Below are 14,650 nucleotides of genomic sequence, written 5' to 3' on the forward strand. Positions count from 1 at the left end.
TTTAGTTTCTACATAAGTAATTTAGGCTATTGGGCATATAGTACGCATCTAAAATATACTAGCTACCTACATTCTTAGTTTGTTATCATTATTTAAATTTCTATAGGCTACACAATACTGGAGCTAATAAATGGGAATTGAGACATGAACTGATTTAAAAAATAATTACAGTAGGTAAGGGATGAATACCTATGATGAGAGATAAAAGTAATTAGACAATTTTTATCTTATTTTCATTAATTGAAAATATATTTATTATCAACATCACAAGAAGCTATATATATATAGGATACTATATTACTTGCTCTGTGATCTAGAAACAGAACATATACACTAGGGGAGGATCTAGGAGTGTTTAAAATGTAAATAATTCAAATAATGGGATACATAATTGACATAAATTATCCTTGACATCTTGACACTAAAATGTTGTCAATTTTTGTCACAAACTAGATATGACAATGACAATAATTTTAGATTATAATCATTTAGATGCAGTACTGATAAAAGAAATATGCCTAACATTGCATATGAAAACCATGCAACAAGAGGTTATTATAAAAATAGCTTTGCTGCACCGGAAGTAGCATAATAGGTTCATGAAATGGAGGCGATCAATACGTAGCTGAATACTTGTCTATGGTAAATTAATATGGATAAAAAGTCATAAAAATAATTGATTCATGCATCTGGTTTGATTAAAGAGTGTTAAATTTAATGGCGTATATAATTATTTCCTCCATATTTTGTCTAAAACACGTGTTTTTATATTTTTTCTCAATTTTCTAATCTGGCAGTTTCGTTATATAACCTTCTTCGATTGGAGCGAAAAAGCTTTTGTTATTGTCTATGATTCATTTTTGATATAGCAACAATTATATTCGATTGTATAGAAATCGATTTATTTTATAAACAATTTCGTTTTTATAGCGAAATTTTGCCCACAGCCCAATATGTATGTAATGCTGGATAATCTAAATGGAAACTTTTCGGGAACTTTTTCTTGAAGGTGTTTCTACTATCTACGATTTCATACTGCAAATGAGTAAATTAAACTTTTTTCTGAGGGAACTTACCTATGCTACTTGGCATACTATCTAGTGACTAGAAATAATATAGTAAGTAGTTGGTGATTAATTTGCTGATTATATAGTAAACTGTTCGCTGATAACCAACCATATGTTTTGACTTTAAGTTTGTAGAATAATTTTTCTTATTCTATATGTATTTATTCTAGTTGGTTCTAGTTCTACTCACGTTCTACCTAATTACACCGTGAGTTACTAAGAGCTTAGCTTATAGTAGGGCCATTTTAATAGGCAACATTTGACAGTTCAACAAAATTCAAGAACGTAACCTAGTAACGACGACATAGAATAACATGATATTTCGTTTTGTTAGAACTGCACATTTGCTTAACTTTTTTCAATTACGACTACATATTTATAATAATAATGACCGATACAAGTAATTTTAAGATTTCATTTTACTGATAAAACCATTCTAAACATAATATACAATTTCTGAATTGAAGAACTGACGTCACTACAATTTTGTGTCAATAAACCTTTTTTCTTTTTAAATACCAGAGACGTTACTCTAAAAATCGAAATTTGACATCTAGAATCGAATGCATTGATTACTTGTGAATAAAAATCATCATAAATTAATAAATTCGATTGACAAATGTTTCAAATCCATATCGATTAATTCACTTTAATCGATGTTTTTAAGCAGGTTACCTCTCTTCGAAGATAAAATTGATAGACGTCAAATGTTGCCTATTAAATTGGCTCGACAATAGCTGTTATAAAATTGTCGCGTTTTCTGCACGTTTTATATTATGTTCAATATAAAATATAAAAAACACAAGCCTATTAAATGCTTATGTAAATATTTACAATTTATAATTTTCAGTTCGAATTAATGAAAATAAAGTTAATTCATTTAGTCATGTTCAAAAAAGATATTACAAGCTTCTACTTTTAAAAATTGTTAAATCAGTTTTTATAAAAGATCACAATACTTTCTTGAATCTGTAATTTTAAAGATTCTTCACACAATATTCAAAATTAAGCTTTTATCAATCGAAACATTTATCAACTCTAATTTGAATCGATGTTTCGAATCGATTTAATAAATCATGTAGACGGTGTTGCCACTACAAATTTCTCATGGTAAATTACATCACCATTTCATGGCAGTGGCACGCATTTGGGACTTGGACTTTTCGTGACAGCATGTCATTTTCGACATTTGATTGATAATTTTCCAAAGATCCATCAAATTAGTTTGTTTGAAAGTTAGTTTGGGCGCTAAATGTGTATATTTTTAATTTTTCACGTTAAAATAAGGATGTGAGTGATCGGGGTCCATGTTTGGTTAGCGCGGCTAGGGTTCCCAAGATGAGTGCTCAAAAATGCGTTGTAGAGGGCTGCAATTTGGAATATGATGTGGTCTGCAGCTTTTCCTTCTACAAGTGAGTGTTTTCCCGCCTTTTATTTAACCACACCACAAAATTTCGATATGTGTAGCTAGAATTCATTCGGGCTTCGCCCAATGACCTCGACGCTTTGTATACGCAACTAAATGCATGATAACAAAATCATTCAATCGTTTCCTATAAGATGTTTACATTACAATTTTGCCCATAATTCGCCGTAATATCACGTAAAAACCTAATTTCAATCTTGTGTTTTTCATTAATTGTTACTGTATAGGTTGTAATTCATTTTGTACATAACAATTTTTTTGTTCCATTTTCGACTCTATTCCCTTACAATAGATACTACTCAAATGTGTGTTGTGAAATACACTTATTTCTGAGTTTCTCTGAAATATTCGTAAATATGTCAACTTTCTATTTGTTTCATTAATTATTATGAATATATTATTGAAGACAATTATATAATGTGTATAATATTTTACATTTATATATGTATATATTTTTTTTTGCATTAATTACCTATATTAAGGATATATGAGAAATTAAGCATAATTTATTATAGATGTATGTTGAATGTTGTATTTGTATTGTTTTATTGGTTAAATATTTGATTCGATGTCCCCGAATTTCATTATTTTGTGCTGTTTAATCGATAGCTGGTAGTGGATTTTCTTAACAAACTGCTTTTCTTTTCCAACAAAAATGCGTAGTTTTTGTGAAAATCGAAAATGAAAATTATTTTTTTTAAGGTTATTTTTGTACTAAAAACGACACTTTTATACCATTGTCGTATTAAAACTTCTAGTAATCTCGCACACAGGCAATATTTTTAAATATAATGCCGTATTATTAATTTATTTATAACAATTTCTTAAATTATATTACCTGGAAAATGTAAGTTTGTATTTACCACGTATTTACGACATGCCATTATAGATAATAAATGTTATATGACGCGTTCACAATTGTAGATAATAAATATAATTCGAAAGTGATTTTTAAAATGAATTTGTCAAAAATAATTTTAAGGACAGCGCTAGTCGTCCGCTAAACGGATGAATAAAATAAATTAGTTGTCCGATTACCGGATGAATAAAATAATAATTCTTTAGAGAACTGCCGCACGTATTATAGGTTTTTTGTGGGGGGAGGAGAGGGGGGAGGAGGGCACACGTAGGTATTTGATTTTTTTTGCGCGTCGACGGAGCCCCGCTTCGCGGGGCTCCTATTTCTGTGTAGTTTTTTTTTTAAGAAACCTAACCTAACCTAACCTAACGGCTAACCTAACCTAAACTTGATTTTTTTTGCGCGTCGACGGAGCCCCGCTTCGCGGGGCTCCTGTTTCTGTGTAGTTTTTTTTTTAAGAAACCTAACCTAACCTAACCTAACGGCTAACCTAACCTAAACTTGATTTTTTTTGCGCGTCGACGGAGCCCCGCTTCGCGGGGCTCCTATTTCTGTGTAGTTTTTTTTTTAAGAAACCTAACCTAACCTAACCTAAACCTAACCTAACGAATTGAGGGCGAATATCTCGGCCATTTTTGATTTTAGAGAAAAGTTGTTCCTATAAAACATGCTTATATTAGCGTAATCTTTACGATAAAACAATAATAAATAGGTGTTATAATGACACCAACTCCATCAAAAATTTTCTAAGTCCTGAGCCCCCTTTGCTTTAGTCCAACTCAACTAGCTTTAGTGTTAAAAGGTTATCTAGTAATCCGAATAATCGGACGATTAAATTATTTTATTCATCCGGTAATCGGACGACTAATTTATTTTATTCATCCGTTTAGCGGACGACTAGACACTTCGTAATTTTAATTTAGATAGCATTTGATAATAACAAAAATTTTACGATACATAAATAAAATACAAACAGGTTGTTTAAACCTACGTAGTTTTTTTTTGTTTGAGTGGGAATCGCCCTAAAGTCGCTTCTGGCACTCGCCGGCCGCTGCCGCGGCACGCTCGCTTCGCTCGCTCGGCTCGTGCGGCAGTTCAACAGTTAACCTAACACGCTCGTCGCTTCGCTCCTCGCTACCTATTTGAATACTAAAAGTAAAAGTTAATCGATTTTTAAAACTGAAGCAAGTGAGCTATAAAAAAAACATTAAAAATTAAAATGTATCATTTATACTCTATGATAAGCTAGTATATTTGTATTGCTAATCTGTGATCTGCGTCATATTAACTAATCTGTGTTATCTGTGGCTTGTTGTGAATACAAAATATGGAACGATTTTTGGCTATACTAAATTGTTAAAATACTATTTTGACAAAATAAATTGTAATATGTAAATAAAGTAATAGGTACGTAAATATATTTAAAAATAATGCGTGTGAGTGTGATAATTAGACATTTTGATACTATAATGGCTTAAGATTTTACTTTAAGTTGCGTTTTTAGTACAAAAATAACCTTAAAAAATATCATTTTCAATTTCGATTTTCACAAAAACTACGCATTTTTGATGGAAAAGAAAAGCAGTTTGTTAAGAAAATCCACTACCAGCTATCGATTAAACAGCACAAAATAATGAAATTCGGGGACATCGAATGTAATATGCAGCCGTTTTATTTTATAACTGAATGAACACTCATATATAATATCTTCGAACATTTTATTTTAATATTAAAATTTAAACAGGATTTTTGTTATTTTTGTAGGCCATATAGTCTTTTCATTCTATATATACATTATACACCCATTTTTATTAACAAGTAGACGTTATTATTATTGACTGATTTGATTATTTACTAATACTTTGGGTATAATGTCTATTTATTTCAATAATGTTTTCTTAGGCTCTAGATTATGACCTACATTCTCATAATAGGCCTTTGTCCTTTCTTGGAACCAAAATCGTTTCTATGTATGTTATTTATCTTTCGTTTTTAATCAAATTTAATTCATATTTTAATAACAGTATGCAATATTTTATGACATATTTTCAGACCTACTGAATATATAGCTTATGTATTAATAAATTTCCAATGAGAATGAGATGTTTCTATATGTATATTAAATGTTCCTGTCGCAATATTAGTTACCAATTCTCGAAAACAGCTGTTCCTGTAGTTCCTATGTAGTTTTCATGTCAAGTGATAAGAGTAAGACGGAACAACTTTATTCTTTATGGGACAGATAGTAGATATATATATGTATATATACTAGCTTTCCACCCGCGGCATCGCCCGCGCAGTCAAAGAAAAACCCGCATAGTTCCGGTTCTCGTGGGATTTCCGGGATAAAACCTATCCTATGTCCCGGGGTAAAAAGTAGCCTATGTCCTTTCTCGGGTATCAAAATATCTCCATACCAAATTTCATGCTAATTGGTTCAGTAGTTTAGGCGTGATTGAGTAACAGACAGACAGACAGAGTTACTTTCGCATTTATAATATTAGTATGGATGTATAGATGGGATATATATAATTTTTATTTTAGTGTCAACACCACATCGGACACAGATGACAAACGACAGGACTGGATCGAGGGTGCAATGCAGGAGGAGAGCGAGTGCCTCTGGAGGCACGTTAACTTGCAGCTGTGCGGGTGAGTTCTAACTGAAACTCAAACTCAGACATTCATTCAATTAGATTAGACTTCCTCCACCACCTTGGTGGAGGGCCTGGAAACGGGCAAGTGGTGGAGGGCCTGGAAATGGGCAACTGTTGGGCGGGACATGCGGAAGATTGCGAATGTGTACCCGCATCCCGTCTAAAGCAGCGCGCTGGTACATGGTGGGGTTTTAGTCGGTAGGAATCCGACATAACCCACGGCTCCTTCCCCGGGAGCCGTGGGTATCTTAGGCAAGATTTCCCCATTTGAAAAAAAAAAAAAAAAGATTAGACTTCCAACTCAAATTCATACATTTATTTATTCAAATAGACCAAGGAAACACTTTTGAACGGTAAAAATGTGGAAAAATAGGAATTTACGACTTACAACATGTACATATATTACATTATATGGACAGTATACATATTATAATTTATTAATTATATTATATGTGAGTTAACTTGATCAGTCTAAACTCAAACTCAAACTCAAATTTCATTAACTTACTTGTCTAGGTAAATTGGTCTTATTTTAAACTACAATATAGCTTAATCTAAATACAGTAGAACTCCAATTATCCGAACTCCGACTATCCGAATCGCCGATTATCCGAATCACAAAAAATTGTCCAAAAATAGTCTAAGTGCGCTATTATTCTACCCTTAACAAGAATATGGAGAGGATGATGATGATAAAGATGCGTTGTCACTAGAGGAAATAAGAAAAATGATTGCAAAAATATTATGTTTCTTTCATTTAATTCAATAAAAAAATAGTGCAATATCAAAACGTAGCTTTTATTCTCTCCAATGGCAATTTTTTTTTAAATCCGATTATCCGAATATTTGATTATCCGAATGGGTCCCGGTCCCCATTAATTCGGATAATTGGAGTTCTACGTACACAGTTAATTTTCATAGATATTATTTAAATTTGAAATGTAAGTATGACCAATATTCTGTTATCAATCAGCATTAATCCAAGTTGTAGTGTAGGTTTTTATTTTTTAACAATAAAGTTGATTATTCAATGTATGTGTAAGCAGTTTCACTTCTAAACTACTGAACTGATTTTGATATAATTTGGCAAGCAAATAGTAGAAAGGTTGAGGTTAAGTGTTAATGAGAAAAATCAGGGTATGGTAATTTGAAGAATATTTCATACACAGTCTTATGTTAGGTTATTTCTCTTGGAATATCAATAATGATCAAACATTATGTCTATTGGGTTTAAATCTAAAATTAGTCACTATAATCTTATCTTATATATAAAAATGAATCGCAAAATGTGTTGGTAAGCGCATAACTCGAGAACGGCTGAACCGATTTCGATAATTCTTTTTTTATTATATTCCTTGAAGTACGAGGATGGTTCTTATGTAGAGAAAACGTAAATATGTACCACGGGCGAAGCCGGGGCGGACCGCTAGTCTTATATATAAAAATGAATCGCAAAATGTGTTGGTAAGCGCATAACTCGAGAACGGCTGAACCGATTTCGATAATTCTTTTTTTATTATATTCCTTGAAGTACGAGGATGGTTTTTATGTAGAGAAAACTTAAATATGTACCACGGGCGAAGCCGGGGCGGACCGCTAGTATCATTTATAATTATTATAATACTCACAAATGTTTTTTCTTATAAATTGATTGAAGTTAAATAAAAAGAAAAGCAAGTTATATATTTGTTATGAACTTTCAGTTATTCAAGTTCATTATAAATATATCATTAAATAAATATATTTTAATACAAAATAACGATATGCTAGTACATACATATTAAATATTATATGCCATTGTTGAGTAGCTATTGTCTAAGAGTTTCTTCATATGAGATGTAGATGGCGCTATTATTAAACATGGCTGTTTTTTCGCGCGCTATTTGAAATAAGTGAAATAGTAATATCTTTTTAGGAAGCAGTTTCTACAGAGAAAAACTATAAAAATGGCAATTTTATACCTTTATTGTTGGTAAAATATTAATAATAAGTTATCCAAAGATTAAAATCTAAAATTAATATGTTTCAATATTTATTTTGTACCTAGCTGTTAAAAATTGGTTTGCTTCCTGAGATTAGCGTGTTACAACAAACAGATTCTTCAGCGTTTTTACTATAAGTATAGATAATACCCATATTATAGCAAGTAATATAAAACACTTAGGTACCATTTCGAGTTAGACGCCCAAGGGCTATGGATCGACTCGCCGATGCTGCCCGAGCTGCTCACGCCGCAGGAACAAGCGGCGCCGCCGCAACAAACGCCGGAGCAGAAGAAAGGTAAGGAAAATATATAGAAATATAAAAAAAAGACGTGTGTCACTCGGGGACTGCCGCGGTAAAGCTATTGCATGCTATGCCTTCAAGCCACACCTCCGAGCCCATCGGAGTGACGCGTGAGGTTTTTTCGTTACGGAATTTCTGGATTCGGTCCCCGCGCTCAAGGCCCGCGATAGAAGCTATGCAATAGCTTAAAAAAATTGGTGGGTTAAGGTTGGAAAATATGGTGTTTAAGAATTTATTGGTTTTTAGATAAGTTTTTTGTTGCAGCTTCCTGTTGTTTGTAAAAATAAAATTACCGATTTTTTTCGCTAACCTCACATTGGACAATAAAATATTTTTTAAAACTTATTATATTATCATGAATTGTAACGATTTTTCTGCTTTTTTGAAGTCTAATAATTTAAATGTTAGGGAATTCAAAATTTTTTACAAACGTCACTATTTTATTATGCTTACTTACCTGATTTATCATAAAAAATACCAATCTTTCATAATTCATAATTTAAAAACTTTGCAGTTATATCCAAACTTGAAAATTTCACTTATAATAATGATAAAAAATAAATAATATTCTTTCAGCGGCCGACATAATACGCATAGAACACAACTACAGTATGGAGTCGTGTAAAAAAGAGCCCGAGGCGATATCTCGCCTCAACGTGAGGCAACTCGTCGATACTTTGGGTTATCTGTAAGTATATAAAATTTTAATATGTTATATTTATATATAACTAGTGGTCCGCCCCGGCTTCGCCCGTGGTACCTACATGTTTAAACTATCCTATCTCTCAAGTTGGATCGAACTGCACATGGTGTGCGAATTTTATTATAATCGGCTAAGTGGTTTAGGAGTCCATTGAGGACAAACATTGTGACACGAGATTTATATTTACTATATTATATTATGTATATAACAAGTATTTTATATGCGTTCTTATTTTAATAGATAAGTAAATATTATATACATAAGCTACATTATTGCCAAGTAGCATCATTAATAGTTTGGTGGTTTTCGCTCGCAAACCTCAAGTTTATAATGTTAGGAAGACACGTCTTTTTAAATAAAGAAAAATATAACTTATCTACACTAATATTATAAAGAGGACAACTTTGTTTGTTTGATTGTAATGAATAGGCTCATAAACAACTGGACCGATTTTAAAAATCCTTTCACCATTCGAAAGCTACATTATCCACGAGAAATATAGGCTATATTATATTATCACGCTAAGACCAACAGGAGCGGAGCCACACGGGTGAAACCGCGCGGCACAGCTAGTTAAAAATAAATAAAAAACACACATAACTAATTATGTATAAATGACTTAGTAATTATCCATATAAGTCAATGGTTACATATTATTATTAGGTAAATAAATTTGATGTGTATCTAAATAAATACTTATAAAACGAATTTTCCTCTACAGATCACTAAAGAATCTACAAAAGAAACAGCTTTGGGTTGTTAAAGTTGAGAGTGACAAAGCGGAGGCTTCTATCACACAGTCGGAGCAAGTGATCACCAAAATGCCCGATCCTAAGCAGATTATTGAGGTATGCAGTTATTTTTTTTATTATAGTTAACTATTTTATAGGCTATTCGAGAAGATTTAATTTTTATTTGACTTATACATAATTTTTAGATGCATGAAATACCGAGCCGAAAATGCCGAGCTTTTGTAAACGGCGAAATAATACAATTTGCCTACGACATATACAACATACATTGCTTATTTTGATACATATTTGTTTAGAATTCATATTCTATTTTATAAGAGAATATATTTTTTTCTACATAATAGTCCCTGCATATAAATGATAATATTATAAGTAAAAAGATGTAGGTAGGTTACCAACACATTTGATCTTCAAAAATGGCACACCGCACACACGATTAGAAGACAAAGTGAGATAGCATGATTCAACTGTCGCGAGTGTAGAGATATCTGAGGTTAAACGTGGCTAATTAGCCACATTTCGAGCGATTATAACCAAACTACATCTTTTTACTTATAATATCATTGGCATATAAATATATAGATGTTTTATTCATAATAATTGTTATTTCAGATCATACCGCAAACATCGACAAGCCACGAGCAAACAGAAGGCGAAATTGACCCGAATCTACAGAACCAAAGCGAGGTCCTTCATATAATGGACGATGGAAATATCTCAGATAATTTCATATACGAAATAGCTGAAGAACAAGAGATAACTATGGAGGAAGTCAAGGAAATTCCCGCGTCCGAACATCAAGAATGGACGGTCAATATCATACCGGACGATACTAAACCCAAATATGCATATATAAAACACTGCAACAGTGGAAAGAAAAAGCGACATTTTACAACAGAAATGAACGAAATAACACTACACGGTGATTTTGAGAATTACTACATATTGCCGGACGTTGATCCGTCTGTAGGGGTTGAAATAACAACGAGCTATGAACCAGAAAGTTTCATTGTTGAGGAATACCCTCATTTGGTTCTCGAAGAAAGGCCAAGGAAGTCTCGAGAGGAGAGAAAGAGAAAGAAAAAGTCCCCGTCTGTTAGGGAACAAGTGAAACAAATTAAAACAGAGATCGGGGAAGATTGGGTTGTCGAAAATAACATATATGATCAAGATACGTCAGAAGATTATGACGATAAAAAAGCTGCGCGCGTGAGAAGGAAAAATAAGAAATACTTGGGGTACGACTTTGTTACTTAATCAGAAAATAGTGGGTAAATCGTGTTGTTTCTGTAGTGGTGTAAGAAAAAAAATACAGTGCATTGGGTTGATTTTCAATGGAGTAAATATAGAAATCATTTATTTTTACACCGTTATAATATGTTACATATTGACCTCAAATTTAATGTGAAATTACGTAAGTTATTGATTAAAAATCGACCAAGCGTTAGTCGCAATGGTTCCGTAAATATAAGCTAAAAAGCAACTGAAAAAAAAAGTTCACCCATCCGATTCGTGACCGCGCCAACCGTTGCTTAACCTGGATTTCCTATTATTTGTTTATTTGCAAAAGCATACATCATATCTGAAAAATTCAAGAACTATCACATTCACGGTTCATAAGACAGAGACGGACAGACAGACAGCGAAGTGTCAGTAATTGGCTCCCGTTTTTACACTTTTGGTATGGAACTCATTAAATTTTTTGTTATTATTATCAAACTTCTATATTTTCATACTTTCTCAATACTTTAAATAAAATGATGCTCAAACTCAAACATTTATTTATTCAATTAGACTTCTAGAAGCACATTAGAATCGTCATAATATTTACCACGGATTCGGAAAGCAGTATCTATGGAGAAGAACCGGCAAGAAACTCCATAGTTGAGAAATTTTTGCTATTTAGTTTTATAGCATTCAAATCTTTACTAATATTATAAAGCTGAAGAGTGTGTTTGTTTGAACGCGCTAATCTCAGGAACTACTCCGATTTGATAAATGCTTTATAAATGAAATTTTGAAAAGAATAGCCCGGCTCTTTTAAAGTATTCTTTGGTATCAAAATTTCCGAAATTTCCCCAATGCACTAAATTAAAAATTAAAAAGACGTGTGGCACTCGGGGACTGCCGCGGTAAAGCTATTGCATGCTATGTCTTCAAGCCACACCTCCGTGCCCGTCGGAGTGGGGAGCGTGAGGTTTTTTTCGTTACGGAATTTCTGGATTCGGTCCCCGCGCTCAAGGCCCGCGATACAAGCTATGCAATAGCTTAATAATAACTTAATAAGTGACACCATAACGAAACAACAGCGATTTATCCAAAAAAGAAAAATTCGATAAAATCCCTCATGTTTTTAACACGCCTATATTAGCTTCATCTGTGTGTTTGTATGTAACCGACTCCTTTCGATTTTGACTTACACGGACACATATTAAAACTTTATTATCAAGGATCGGTGACATATTCATGAGTTTAAGCGTGTTTTTTTTTAGTTTTTTTGTTTATATAAATAAAATAATTAATTTTTTTCCAGTATCAATGGGCTTAAATGAGGTTTTGGATTATTTTTGGGTGATTCGACGTTATCGCATCGACACACAACTCCCAGATATTAATATATAATAATAATGTATTTTCTTTTGCTTCCTCGATAATCATTAGTTAAATTTAGTAAAAAATGCGTCTACCCGCGTTTTTTTTATATAAAAATGAAGTTTTATCGATATGTATGCGGTAAAAAATAAAAATGTTTTTGCGGGTAGATTCATTTTAATAGTTTGTTTGAGTCGGTATTTAGTATATAGATTTTTTAAATATTGACCGCTTGATTTAAATAAGATTTTTTCATATTATGTTGTTGGGAAAATATAAATAAATGTTTAAACATTATTTTGAAAGTTTTCTTGGCTGGCTCACCGTTTGGATGCAATTTTAGGTTAATATTCGTAAAAATCTAAATCGGTCCAGGAATATATGGAAAAATAGTACATCTTTTGAAGTTGGTTAAAATTAGATAAATTATCATTTAATTTTTAAGTAATTTTTTTCTTCATTGTATAAGTATCGAGTGCAAAATCGAGAGAAGGAAACAAAATATTATTTGAATATTGTAATGCAATATTTTTTATTTTATTTGGTAGCCAGTCGATAATATTAAAAAATTAGTTTAATGTTTTTGCCAAAAAATCACTTCATCAAAATTAAGGATTCATTTTGAGATATAGTTGAAATGCTATTTATTTAAATCAAAAAAAATAATAATAATAAATAGATACTACTAAGGTTTTTTAACTTACTAAAAAGTTTATATTATTTAGAGACGAAACAATAAGATTTGTTCCAAAATCGTGTTTTTGGTTGAAAAAAAAATCGATTTTTAACAAAATATTATTGACGTCTTTACTATAAATTTAATTAGTAATTATAGAATTGTGAATAAGTTACACAAATTATTTGGAATAAAGTTAAAACATTACACTCTTTTTCATAGTTGGTACATTAATATAGACATGCATATTTGCCAGTTTCACGACTTGCTGATAAAGTTCCTGATAGTTTATTTAATACCAATTATTCAAACATTGTCATTTTAACTGACAGATAAGCTAAAGAAGATATTCAGAAGTCGTAAAACTGGCTATAAAATTATACAGGGTGTCCCACTATTGGTTTACTAAGCGCGAAGGAACTTGTAGTTTTGCATACACTGATCAGGAAAAAATACTTGACAACAAAATTACGTCAAAAATTTTTTGCTAAATTTTTATTTATTTACCGCTTCTCTAATGTGAGCATTTTCTCTATGAAAACATAATCTTAAACGATAGCTCACGTGCTGGTGGCAAAGTTGGGCGGGTTCCTTGTTATGGATGTACACAATATAGTTTTAACAATTCATCTATTTGAAAAAAAAAATACATCTGGAATTTTATAAGTATTTTTTACGTACTCAGCGTATGCAAAACTATAACCTCCTTTGAGCTTAGTAACAGTGGGACATCCTGTATAATGGATTTCATTGCCTTCAATTGTAATAAAAAAAAACTGTATAAATTTTTTCTCATATGTACAGATTGTCGCTTTTAATTGTAAGCTTAGATTATTAGAAATTATACCATAATAATTATGTTTTGGTTTTCGTTAAGTACTGAATATAAGACTATTTTAAAATTTGTGTTTTATTTTAACCCCTTTTTTACCTATACTGAGACCTGAAAGAGCGTGTGTGTCTTCTCACACGTGTTAGAAGTGAAACTTTTTTGGCAAGTTTTAAAAAATACCAAAATCGTCGCCTTACCCCATGACGTGACGGTATTGCCATGACGCAACCTTGAAATTTTACTCTCAACACGCATAAACAAGTTTCACTTCAAAAATAAAATTGTCTGATTGAAATATTCACTTATCGATTTTCTAAACAAATGATGTATACTCGTTACACATAGCAAAATATTTTTTTTTTACAATGGCTGGACCGATTTTAATGTGACTTTCACTGGGAGATAGCAGTCAATTGGAAACTAAGTATTGTACTGATATATCGACCCAGATATAGGGCTTAAAAAGAAAAACTCGTGTACGCAGGTAGAACCCCAAATTCTTCATATGAATATTTTTTTTCCACCAAACACGCAGTGTGGTTGGCGTTTTGCTTTTTTATATCAGTACGATAAGGCCACGATAAGGTTTCAGGCGAGTTGCGTGTGTTGTGTAGATTTGGGGCGTTCTGCAAATCGAGAATGAATAAAATTCGAACGTTGTGAGTGCGCCACAGCGAGCCAAACGTAGCAAGTTACGTTTTTAAAATCAGTCACTGAAAAAAGTTGCAAGTGCGTGCGCTTGTAGGTATAGTAAACTAAACTTATGTGATACATTTTTTGGCGGTTTCAGTAGGTTTTGC

General features: G+C 32.0%; 1 protein-coding gene across 2 annotated transcripts; it reads left to right on the plus strand.

The window, feature by feature from the left end:
- Nucleotides 1-2,191: 2,191 nt before the first annotated feature.
- On the plus strand, nt 2,192-13,920 carry LOC149475100 (uncharacterized). 2 transcript variants are annotated; one of them, XM_089714007.1, is made up of 7 exons: nt 2,192-2,479; nt 5,897-6,004; nt 8,174-8,289; nt 8,872-8,983; nt 9,720-9,846; nt 10,363-10,988; nt 12,284-13,920. In XM_089714007.1, exons 1-7 carry the CDS (start codon nt 2,406-2,408, stop codon nt 12,300-12,302), a joined length of 1,182 nt encoding a protein of 393 aa, XP_089570133.1. In that variant the 5' UTR covers nt 2,192-2,405; the 3' UTR covers nt 12,303-13,920. The 2 variants fall into 2 exon arrangements, with proteins under 2 accessions (XP_089570133.1, XP_089570134.1); XM_089714008.1 differs by having other exon boundaries at nt 10,363-13,920.
- The last annotated feature ends 730 nt before the right edge of the window (nt 13,921-14,650 follow it).

This window comes from Colias philodice, chromosome 31 (assembly GCF_061535455.1).
Source record: "Colias philodice isolate Cphi_HAF_F1 chromosome 31, ilColPhil1 Martin Lab GWU primary, whole genome shotgun sequence".
NCBI classification, from domain to species: Eukaryota; Metazoa; Arthropoda; class Insecta; order Lepidoptera; family Pieridae; genus Colias; species Colias philodice.

Bases quoted from the DNA above. Each gene is read 5' to 3' on its own strand.
- LOC149475100 (XM_089714008.1), top strand. From the start codon at position 2,406: ATGAGTGCTCAAAAATGCGTTGTAGAGGGCTGCAATTTGGAATATGAT. The intron at 8,984-9,719 runs GTAAGTATATAA...TTTCCTCTACAG, and splicing joins GTCGATACTTTGGGTTATCT to ATCACTAAAGAATCTACAAA. The intron at 9,847-10,362 runs GTATGCAGTTAT...TTGTTATTTCAG, and splicing joins ATCCTAAGCAGATTATTGAG to ATCATACCGCAAACATCGAC.